The sequence below is a fragment of the Cherax quadricarinatus genome, chromosome 79 (genome assembly GCF_038502225.1).
Source record: "Cherax quadricarinatus isolate ZL_2023a chromosome 79, ASM3850222v1, whole genome shotgun sequence".
NCBI lineage: Eukaryota > Metazoa > Arthropoda > Malacostraca > Decapoda > Parastacidae > Cherax > Cherax quadricarinatus.
Genome location: NC_091370.1, coordinates 9,290,675 through 9,303,012, shown reverse-complemented (window position 1 = coordinate 9,303,012; position 12,338 = coordinate 9,290,675). Strand labels below are relative to the sequence as shown.

Here is a 12,338-nt window from a genome sequence, read left to right as displayed (position 1 = left end):
TGATGGTGAAAGTTTTTCTTTTTCGGGCCACCCTGCCTTGGTGGGAATCGGCCAGTGTGATAATAAAAATAAAACATATATATATGTGTATATATATATATATATATATGTATATATATATATATATATGTATATATTTTATATAGATATATATATATATTTTATATATATATATATATTTTATATATATATATATATATTTTATATATATATATATATATTTTATATATATATATATATATTTTATATATATATATATATATTTTATATATATATATATATATATATATATATATATATATTATATATATATATACACAGTGGACCCCCGGTTAACGATATTTTTTCACTCCAGAAGTATGTTCAGGTGCCAGTACTGACCGAATTTCTTCCCATAAGAAATATTGTGAAGTAGATTAGTCCATTTCAGACCCCCAAACATACACGTGCAAACGCACTTACATAATTGGTCGCATTCGGAGGTAATCATTATGCGGGGGTCCACTGTATATATATATATGTGTGTATATATATATGTATATATATATATATATATATATATATATATATATATATATATATATATATATATATATATATATATATATATATATATATATATATATATATATATATATATATGTGTGTGTGTGTGTGTGTGTGTGTGTGTCGTGACAAATAGGCAGAACTAGCGATGTTGTCTTAAATAGCAACGCTGATCTTGCCATATAGGACAAGCGAAAATTTGTGTATGCAATAATTTCGCCAAAATCATTCTGAACCTAATGAAAAAAATATATTTCACTGTGTTTGTTTAGTATTAAATTATTGTAAACAAATCTAAAATATATTTACTTGGGTTAGGCTAAAATAAATTATTTTTGTTATAATAGGGTTAGGTAAGTTTTCTAAGATTCATTTGGTGCAAAATTAAAATTTTTTACATTAACATTAATGAAAAAAATATATCTGTAAGCGTATAAGAGAAAATTTTAGAATGGACTTAATTTTAAATGAGTTCTTGCTAATTGACCAGTTTTACATATTCGGCACGACAGACATATATATATATATATATCCTAGGTAGTAGGTTGGTAGACAGCAACTGCCCAGGGAGGTACTACTGTCACATTCCTCCCCAAGACCACACCTTGTCCAGCCCCATACCCTCACCCACATCATTTCTCCCTGACCTTGCTGTCCACACACCTAATCATTTAAGTCACCTCCCTTATTACTGCCCACACCATCATCTACACTGGGCCTCCAACACTTAACCTTTTGCCCACACCACTTCCCCACAGCTTCAAGCCCACACAGCTTCCACCCACACCCTCATTACCCATGCTGTCATAGCTTACATGCCCTAACACACTGTCCACACTCCTATTCACATAGCCACTCAACACCCTCATTACTATCAACACTATCACTTGCACTGCTTCATTGCTTCCATCATCCTCCACCTCCAACACTGGCCACCATCCCTCCACTGCTGTCTCCACCTACACTAGCAGTCCTCCAGTCCACACCTCGAAATCAAACCTCCCCCATCCCAGCTGCTCTAACCCCTCTCATGTACACCCTAACCCCAACCATTCTAACCCCTCGTGTATAATCCCCAACAATAAGGCAGAGATGTAGCTGTGGGATCTTTAACCGACGTACATCGCTACATTGACCAGCAATTATATTATCATTTTAAGAATTTCAAGATCTAATAAAATTGGGATGACCTTTTTTTTTTGGGGGGGGACCCTATATTTCCCATGTTTTTCAGTATTACTACAAGTCACTTTCAGGAATGTACCTACCATGTTAACTGATGGTCGACTGTATACTGAATATATATTGTACTATTACCAAAAAAGCAATGATGTAAGGTAGGGGCATAACCAGGTTCTAAAGTTAGGGGAAGCACGCATATAAAAAAAAGAAAAAAATGCCGTGACACATACTGAATAATTTTAAATTCATTATACGTACATATACATACAGTGGAACTTTAAATATCGAACTTTCTTCGTTCCAGACGGCTGTTCAAGTGCCGTTACCAAATGAATTTATTCTCATCAGGAATAATGTAAATTAGATTAGTTCATTTCAGACCCTCAAAAATACACTTACATAATTGGTCGAGCTGGGAGCAGTTCAATATTTCAAGTTCCATTGTATTCACTTGTTTTTAAAATCAAAACACAAGGAAGATACAGTTTTAAAGGAAGTACATAACTGTTATGTTTGATTTAAAATAAAAATACTACAGTGGACCCCCAGGTTTTGCACGTCAGCTGGGAAATTGACGGTACCAGATGCATCCACCTGGGCTGCTCATACGTTCATGACTCACTCTTGGGCACATTAAATGTCTTATTTTAGGTTAATATAGACATTTTCATTAATCCATCTATGATATTTTCTTCAGTATTATACGATAAGAACACATTACATAACACAAAGACATGCTATCGAGGGGTGGGGTCGGGTGGAGAGTAAACGTTACGTTTTCTCTGGTCTAGCTTCAGAGAAAACACGTACGAATCTGCCTTGGCCCAGTAACCGCCCTTAGTAGTACATAAGGCTTTTGTTTACAATTCTTGGCATGAATTATTCATTACTTCTCCCTTTGTTTATGATGGCATCTAAAAGCAGTTGTTAGAAACAATTAAACTCAGTGAACATGGTACGTCGATGGTAATAATATGGCTGTAGACCGCATTGTATGTAGCCGGTAGGTATACACTGGGATGTAGTCCCTCAGGGACTACAAAAAAATAGTACTCACCAACAAGAGTCTTCAATAAAGGTATGTAATGTTCATTTATCATTAAAATTAGTCATTTATATTTATTTCTCATTGTTTACTGTATGTAAAACTATAGTTATTCTCTATAAAATGTACTTTTTGTTGATATTTTTGGGTGTCTGAAATGGATTAATTGGATTTACCTTATTTCTTATGGGAAATATTGCTTCGGTTTTCTGCCATTTCAGATTTAGGCCAACCTTCTGGAATGGATTAATTACGAAAACTGGGGGTCTACTGTACAATAAAAAAAAAAAAGTTTTACACTAAGCTCAAATCTCAAAACAATAAAAACGTGTGTTATTTAATTATTTTAATTTTAAATGTAAAATAAAAAAAAAAACTAAGTACAGTATTGTGAAAAATATATGAAGCAGCTACAACACTCTCTTTTGTCTAATCTTTGTTTGGAGACCAGATATTTCACCCGTCATGGTTCTTGCTTCATTGTAAGACTGCCCATAACACATAGTGATTGACAGGCCTAAGGATTACTGGAAGAATGTTGAAAAAATCTCCAGCCCTTGCTTCAGATAATTTGTTGAATTGTATAAATTGTTTCACTGCATCACCATGTACTGTTGCAAGGATAATAAAAATTTGTCAATAGTAGAGTCAACAATTATTGGAAAGTACTTAACCACCTTCATTTCAGTTATTATCTTTGACAGAACCTCAGCTGATAAGGACTGCACCAGGTCATTTTGTATGTCAGGGCTGAGATATGTTGCATTTCGTTCACTCACTAATAAATGTTGCTCCAGTAATGTATCATTTTTGGCAAACACCTTAATAAGTTCCAAAAAACTGCCTTCATTTGTGCTGTGGGATTGTCTAGCATCAGAGAGGAGGCTGCGAAGTCACGGTTTGTTTTGGTTCCCAGATGCCACCAATGCATCACGAGACTGAGCAGACAGTTCAAAACACTGGGAAGTTAGTTGAATGAAGTAACGAGTCCAGAAAGTTCTTCCAAGGCCACGCAATAAAAAAAAAAGAGATTTGTCTTTTGTCGCACAAGTGAGCTAAAGAGTTAAAGAACTGCTGAAGAGGTGCCACCTTTCAAAAATGTGCTCAGGGGGAGAAGTTGCTCCCCCTGACTTAAGGAATAGAGTAATATTACATTCATAGGGTTACAATAAAATCTGTAGAGATCATACACTGCCTAGGAGGCCTGGGAAGCAATCAGGTCCAATTCCTTTGATCATATGTCCCTCACCAGTATCAAGGGGGTTTCCCTCAAGGAAAAAGGACACAGTAACAAAGGGGTAACTGAGTATCTTTGCTCTTGGAAACAAAACTCTAACGTAATCACTGCAATATTCCCAAAGGGATGCCCCATACTAAAAATGAGCAAGTATGGCAATAATGGTAAGGAATCCATAGTTTTGAGATTCAATCCCTGTAAATAACTAACTCAATGAGTAGACACATGACATACAGTACAAATCACACAATATAAAATGCAATATATATATTTTAATGCAGCTTACTCTGTGCAGTAACAATGAACTTGCTTCAAATGGTACTTCAGACATCCTCAGTGCTGGCTTTTTTCTTTTTTTTTTGATATATTAATTTGAGACTAAGTGGCATTTATCACATACATTACACAGTGGCACTTACACATGCATTGCATCTTGAATGTAAATATTATTGATCACTGTTAAAAACAAATTGCTCAAAGGGAGAAAACTTTTTTTTTTTTTTTTTGGCGCTACCAAATTTGTTTGTAGAAACTAGAATGACTGGTAACTTTAGAAACTTCTAGATTACTAACATCTAGTGATAGTATTGTATTTTTGGCCCTATATACTATATACAGTATTCTTCAAACATTTCTGACCATATCTTCAAAGTGCATGGTCTCTTAATGCTGCCATTTCTAATGTTTTTCATCACTGTTTCTCTTACAGTCAGCCCTTCTATATTCTTTCCTACAACCTAATTACTTTCCCTAATACCTGCTACTTTACAAAACCTCATCCCTTATTAATTGAAGCAAGTGGCCTCTTTACTGTCTATCAATGTCTTTATTTAATTTCTTTATTAATGCTTTTGTCACTATTTTGTTAGCTCATGAGCAGTTAAAATACTTGAATATAATTTAGGGAGGGGAAAATTACATGTAAACTAACATATATAGCATTTATTCATTGTCACCAAATGGATAACACTAGCTATGCAGAGCTCCCTTTTAATTAGTTAAGTCAACAGTTTTGGAAAAACATATGATTTCATGAATGATTATATTCACTAGGAAGCAATAAGCCTATAGGACTCGTATAGTACCTGGAAATGGAAATAAATCAGGTCTGATTCAACAACCAGAAGGGTTATCTTTAATTTTTTTGATCAAATGAACTTTACCAGCATCAAGTTACCCCTTGTATAAATTTTACAGAAGAGCTAAATTATATATTGTTGACCCTTTCAGGGTGTTGGCCGTACTAGTACGGCTTACGCGCCAGGGTCCTTGACGTACTAGATCTCATAAATTCTAGCGCCTTCAAATCTAGTGAGAGAAAGCTGGTAGGCCTACATATGAAAGAATGGGTCTATGTGCACAGTATAAAAAAAATCCTGCAGCACACAGTGCGTAATGAGAAAAAAAAACTTCGACCATGTTTTTGGATTAAAACAGCGACTTTGCACTGTATTTTTGTATGGTATTTATTGTTGTATTCTAGTTTTCCTGGTCTCATTTTATAGAATGGAAAACATATTACAGAAATTGAGATGATTTTGACTGGTTTTACAATGAAAAGTACCTTGAAATTGAGCTCAAAGTAGCAGAAATGTTCGATTTTTACCCAAGTTCAAAAGTAAACAAATCATGCTAAGCGTCCAATACACGTTAACTGGCGAGTCTAATATTCTTTCACAAGTGCGCCAATATTATTTATACCATTTCTACACTAATGCAGTAGTCTGCATAACGGTAAATCTTCTATTTTTTGTGAGAATAAAAATTCAAAATGGAAAGCAAAAGAATGTAAGAGGGGCGTGGGGACGTGACTAATGAACAGAGGAAATGTTATTTTAGTGCCAGGAATGTCTTTCTTGTTTATTCTGGACCCTATTTGGAAATTGGCATCTTGTGAAATTGGCAAAATTGCTAAATTCTGACCACTGTATTGGATAGTTGAAATGGGTAAATCAGTGGTTTCTTGTACTCATTCGATAGAAAAAATGGAGTTCTAGCGAAATAGTTATGATTTTTGTCGACTAGTACACTAGAATTGGCTGAAAATAGGGCTCAAAGTGGGCAAAATCGCCGATGCGTAAACATCGTCAAGACCGCTAACTTCGCGAGAGCATAATTCCGTAAGTTTTCCATCAAATTTCATACTTTTGGTGTCATTATGACTGGGAAAAGATTCTCTATCTTTTCACAAGAAAAATAATTTTTTTTTTTTTTTGAAATTTGGGGGACCCTGAGAGGGCCTGTGGACCCTGAAAGGGTTAATGGATAAAAAATTTTCCTGTGCTATTTATTACTAAATCTATAAATGCTATACTGCATTTAAAATTCTAATAGACTGGTATTTTGTTAAATCTTACATACTTTTACCAATTGATTCTTTGCTGCCATTATTTCGTTGCTCAACATTTACTTGATATAGTAGTAAATTTTTTTTTTAAGTTTGCTTTGAAAGCTTCCTTAACTGAATTTTAGTTAAAAGTAAACTTCTCTATAATTTGCTTTGAAAGTTTCCATGCTTAATGCACAGCTGAGGTCGAGATATCTAAAAAATATTCAGGACAATGATGTCAATAATAAGTATGAATGTACACCTAAGGTAAGATAATGCTTTTTTTTTTTCTGCTTTGTTCTTTTAAAGTATCTGTTAGTGTTAGTTGATAGTTACACCTTATTAGAAGAAGTTGGTTGAGTGTAGTTGCATAAATTCACCCTCTAATTACAGAATATACTGTAATTACTAACTATAGCAAATTAAATCATGTGGTGCAGGTTGCATGAAAATATAGAGGAACTATAGTATTTTAAAGTGACAGATTAATTAGCATGAAACCATTTTTTTTTCAATCTTTGCTTATTTATCTTTGAATTTAGTACTTAGTTTTAACTGTTGTTTTTAACTTCAAATTTTAAAATTAAATTGAGTTTATTGACTTGCCTATTTAATTTTTAAATGATCATAATGATAAAGGAAGCTTTCCTAGTTAAATTCAAATAAACATTGCAAAGTACATATTTTTACATCATCTTGTTCTGGCTTGCTCTACAGGAGTATATTCAGAGTCTTCAGCGCAAGGCATACCCAACTGGTGACAATGGAACACTTCAGTCAGATTCTACTCACACCACCATGCTGCCTCCAGAACAGACTCAGTTGGCTCCACTTACCGAGAGTGAAGATGAAATGGGAGGCTCTCTGCCACCGCCAACCCCACCTGAACCCCCGAGACTTACACGGGTCACTATGCATTAGCCCTCAATCTGAAAATATGTATTTAAATTTTTAAGACAAAGAAAAAACTTCCAGTCAACAATATAACTAAAATTCAAGGTTTTAGTCAAGATTTAGTGACAAATGTTCCTCACTATATGTACAGAATATAAGCCATGATACTTTCTACATACATTAAAGCATGTATATCTGTTCAGAGAAAATACTAATAAACAATTGTATAATCCTGAACTTTAATTGTGATACTATATAGCAAGTGTGTGTGTATTCCAGTTTCCAGAGTAGTTCTGTCTTTCCCTGCCTACTTGGAACAGGGCTCGGCTGTAGTTTGCAGGCAACGTGTGTCACATGTTGTAAGACTTCAGTATGGCTTGAAGTCTTTCAACATATATTGATCTTGAATGAATGAGGCTATGGCCATTATTTCAAGCTCTCTCCAATATAAAAGATTTGAATTTCTCAGTACAGTGGTCATGAATTGTGTATTTTAATATTTTTTCTTATTGAAGCTAGTCTTGTAATTTGAGAGTTGTCATATGATATGCAGATATTTGTAGGGCTTGTTGATTTTCTCATTAAAAGTTATGACTGATAAGTACTGTACTGGTAATATTTTTTATCTTGGAAAATCAACTACTGGAAATAATAATTATCCTTGTAACACAGGATTTTTTTTAAATATTGGTTATTGGGTGAAATTGTTAAGTAAAGCATCAGTGCTTGGTAATAGTAGTTACTCAGTGCATGTCTAGTGAAAAAATGCATGTTCAAGTTTGAAGCATTCGAAGCTGAATTTACAGTGCTCCATGAACATTTATTTCAGTTGTGAAATTAGACCTGTGTCTATTGCTCCTGCAAAGAATGACTGAAGTTACTTGCCCTTTCTTAAAAACTAGCTCAAATGCTATCAGTGCTGATTCCAAGAAGCTCAAATAGCAGGGAGAATAATGTTGCACAGCACAATTATGCCACATGTCTTTCTGTAATATGTAACTGGAATGTTGTTAATTGCATTGTAAGAGATTTTACTTTGCCATATTTTTGACAACAGGCATTACTCAAGGCTTTAAGCTACCAGTATAATTTTCTCCCAAGCATGCCTGTATTTCCATTGATATGTGATTTAAAGGGGAAGTCTTATAGTATGTCCTCCCTTTCAAGCAGGTACTGGGAATATTATAGTCATTTATATTACATTTTCATATTTATACTAGCTTTGTGTATATTTAAAAAAAAAAGAACTTTTCCAGACATTACTTCTCATTAATTTTCATTTATTTATAAAAACAATAGCTGTCTATCACTGCCTGTGAACTAGGTTCATCTCATCATGTATTTGTTTTGTCTCCCATTTTTAATTACTAACTACTTCGTATTTTGGTATCAGATTTATTATTTTAGGGATTATGATGAATTGATCTTTTATGATTTAAGAAACATACTACTGGTTTATATGTACAGGAAAACCAGTAACATGTTCTGCTCTGGCAACTATTAAGTGTCTGCTGCTTTTTTGTCTGTTGTTGAAAGAGTGCAACACTTGAGGATTGTTGTCTTGAATTCTCCATCCCCCACCACATGGTTGCCAGAATGTGTGATGTTAATCCTAAGGATTGTAGTGACTAGGGCAGGAATCTTCAGACCCTATTGGGTAGTTGGTCATTGTAGTGATAATCTATTGTATATGTGCATTGATGTGAGTGCTGCTGCAGTTATGTTCATTTTCAGTACTACTTGCAGCCAGCGAGTTGCCTGATGATTGGTTTGATAAGCTGTAATTCTGTAAAATCCTAAGCAGTGCTTATTTCCCTATTAGTAAAATAGAGATGGTAAGCTTGTAATAATTTAAAAACATATTTTTGGTAAATTCTTTTAAGTTAAAAGTGAATTTTTTTTGACAAAGCAGTATGCTGAGGTTTCATGGACAAAAAAGTTTGCTATAAAGCAATTTGCTTTTAAGCTTATTTTTCTTCAAAAAGAAATTTTTAATGAAATTAAATTTCACCCAGATAAAATAAAGATTGCTGCAGACATACTTCTCAAAGAAGAATGTAATCAGCATCAAAGTCTTAATTCTTCCTGTCAACATCAATTGATATGTGATAATCTATCAAGTAAATTAAGAGGCTCTCTCAATCTTCCTTGCATACAATTCATGAATAGCTTGCACCTCTTTTCTCTACTATATGAAGAGATGCTAATTCAGAATATGTCTTTGCTGCCATGTCCAAAACCTTTGTTATTTGCCAGGGTATATTTAACTATACCTTTTAACATATTTTGCAGTTTTAAAAAATGAATGAATTAAGAGAAAAGGAATTATTTCAAGAAGTAGGTTTCACAATGGCAACCATTTTATTGCATGTCATTATATAAAAAAATAAAAATTTAAAGTCTTACATCCCTTATTTAGTCGTTCCATCCAAAATATTGAATTGGCATCTCTTTACTGCACAAAATATTGTGATATGTAAATGATAATGCAAGCATGCTTAACAGTAATTAAAGAAAACACATGATATATTGGGTCTGTCATGACTAAATGGTATTTTCTTCTTTTCTGATAACATTTTTATTGCTTTTTCAGCAGGTAGTGCACCAATGATATTTGTGTTGTAACTTTTGCATTACTCCACTGTCAGGGCACAGGAATGCAAAACTGTATGGTCTTCACTGTTAACCGTGTGACAGATTTTGACCTCTATATACTTGTTTTGCCAATACAGTAGTTTTAAAATACGTACTTTTTTTTTTTTTGCCCAATTTTATATTTCATATTTTCCCATTTAATTGTCTCCTTTCATAAACTCATTTTGAGCAGAGATCATAAAACTTTTTGGAGCATTTATTTTCTTAACACTTTAATGAGGAGATGCATTTTTTTTTTATCTCGATTGTAAGGCAAATACAAAATGCTTGAATATATTTTCATAACTTGGATAATTTTAATTGAGTAGCTTTTTCTTTGGATAAAAATAATATACAAATCTGATCAACCATAGACATGCATTAAATTTTGTATTCTTGATGAAATAGGAGTGCAAGTATATAAATAAATAAGTATGAATGATTAAATTATCTGTTATATTCAAGAGGAAGCCTTTAAACTCATAAGGATCATATATAACACCTAGGAAATGGGAGGTAAATCAGGCATGATCTGAGGAAAAAGTTAGCTCCAGTTTCTTGGGTCAAGCCTTCAGCAACAAGGCAACTATTACAGTTTTCTATAGTATTTATTCCACTGCCATGAGTTGTACAACATGCACAGATAGTGCAGTTGTGTAGTTAATTTCACTTTTTGTTTAATGACTGCTCCTAGTAAAACCAAAGATCAGTCCTTTCTCCTTACCAATAGTTTAGATCAATCATTTTTTAGTAATCATGTATGTTATTAAGTTGTTTAAAATAGATTATACTTTTTTATTGGATGTTTTTTTTTTTTAAGTGATATAAACATATCCTAATGATTTCCAATGATGTCTTGTAAAAATGAAATCATGGTACAGAACTTATGCACGCATACTCAACAAAAGTATTACTGAAACTTGTGCATCATCGGCTTGTGTTCTGCATCTACCCTAATAAGTTAAGTGCTGGTAAACTTGATGACTGACAGAAAAATCTCATAGATTTTGAACTAAATGAAGGTAGTAACAATAATCATAATATTGTGCATATAAAGCTCCTGTGTTTCATTAGCATTATTTATAATAGTTCACATTTGGTAATATTTACCACCAATGAGTATGGTAGTTTTAAGTGTTTGCTAAACACTAAGATTTTCAAGACTTTTTTTTTTTTTTGTAGATAATACAATTTATATATATTATATTTACCATGAAAATGTTTTTGTTTACATTTGTTCTGATCCATATATGTTACCAGAATCAGTTGCAGATTATAAAAAAAAAAAGTGTTGATGCAGCAATGAGAATGTAGTTGTTAAATTTATAAGTTCTTTCTTCATATGTATTCTATTTAGTTGGTATCTTTGGAATGGGAGTTGGAATATTTTTATTCAATGAAATGTATTGGATCTGACTTGTATATAATGTTACCCTGCTCACTGGAAGAGGCATTGGATCACCTGAAGGTTCACCACCCAGAAAAAACAGTGAAATATAGTTATAGTCATTTTATATAAGCTAATTATTTTATTTAGTGCCAATACTAATCTAACCTCACTATGCTAAAAAATTATGTAATTGCATAAAATAAGTTTACTAATCTAAACACTTGCATAAGTATGTTTCATTGCTTTCATCGGTGTGGCAAATCTTTAAATGACCTGAAGTTTTATTATACTCACAAAATACCAAACTCATCTGGTCAGAAAAGGTAAACTTGTTTATGTTAAGCAAAATGGATCGTGTCCTCGATACCTGTGTACACCGTTAAACGGTAACCTTATTTCACATCTTGAACAGTGACATCTGTGCCTGCCAGACACACTTAATCTGAAATTGTCAAAAAGCAGGAAGTGTCTCTATTACTATTTCTTCAAAGCTCAAAGTCAAACTCTGAATGCTTGAATAGATTTGTTTTGTAAATTAGGTATGAGAGGTTCCTTAACAAGTAAATATGAAATGCTCTATTGTCCAACAAATCTGTCTACCTTGGATGCTATTGTGACAATTTTTATGAAAAGAAATTACAGTCACCTCCCATTTTGATACGTATATTGTGAAAAAAATAGACAAGACTTTTGGTATTGCTTGATCTTGGCATCAGCTTCATTAAGGATAGTTTTCCTTATGATGCTCAAATACATCTTCTGCCTCTTGCCTCCAGTTAAAACATTATACAGTAGGTGTCTGTAATATTTGATGTGGCTCTTGTACTTCATGTGTATGACAAACTTGTATATCATTTTCTTCTAAGACAGTTGTAGGCTAGAGTTCTACTAGAAACTGCCCCTGATTTTACAACACCTGCTGGATAATGGCTCCTCTCTCATGATGCTCTTTCGTCACTGTAAATATTAGCCATCACTCAGATTGTTTTTCTGATGTCACTAGGTATGAGTGAGAAGTTTATATAAGGGAACACAGTTTTATATAACTTGAGAAAGTGTATGTACATTATGTAATCATTTC

General features: G+C 33.1%; 1 protein-coding gene across 2 annotated transcripts in view; it reads left to right on the top strand.

The window, feature by feature from the left end:
• LOC128702622 (transmembrane protein 198) overlaps positions 1 to 12,332 on the top strand; it is a 74,607-nt gene extending 62,275 nt beyond the window's left edge. The window contains exon 5 of one of the 2 annotated variants that reach the window (XR_011394210.1): positions 7,057 to 7,193. Coding sequence is in view for 1 of the 2 variants with exons in the window: in XM_070101901.1 (XP_069958002.1) it covers positions 7,057 to 7,260 (204 nt within the window). In the remaining variant the exon portion in view is untranslated. Of the gene's footprint in view, positions 1 to 7,056 lie in introns of both variants that reach the window. The other variant, XM_070101901.1, reaches the window with a different exon arrangement.
• Positions 12,333 to 12,338: the final 6 nt, after the last annotated feature.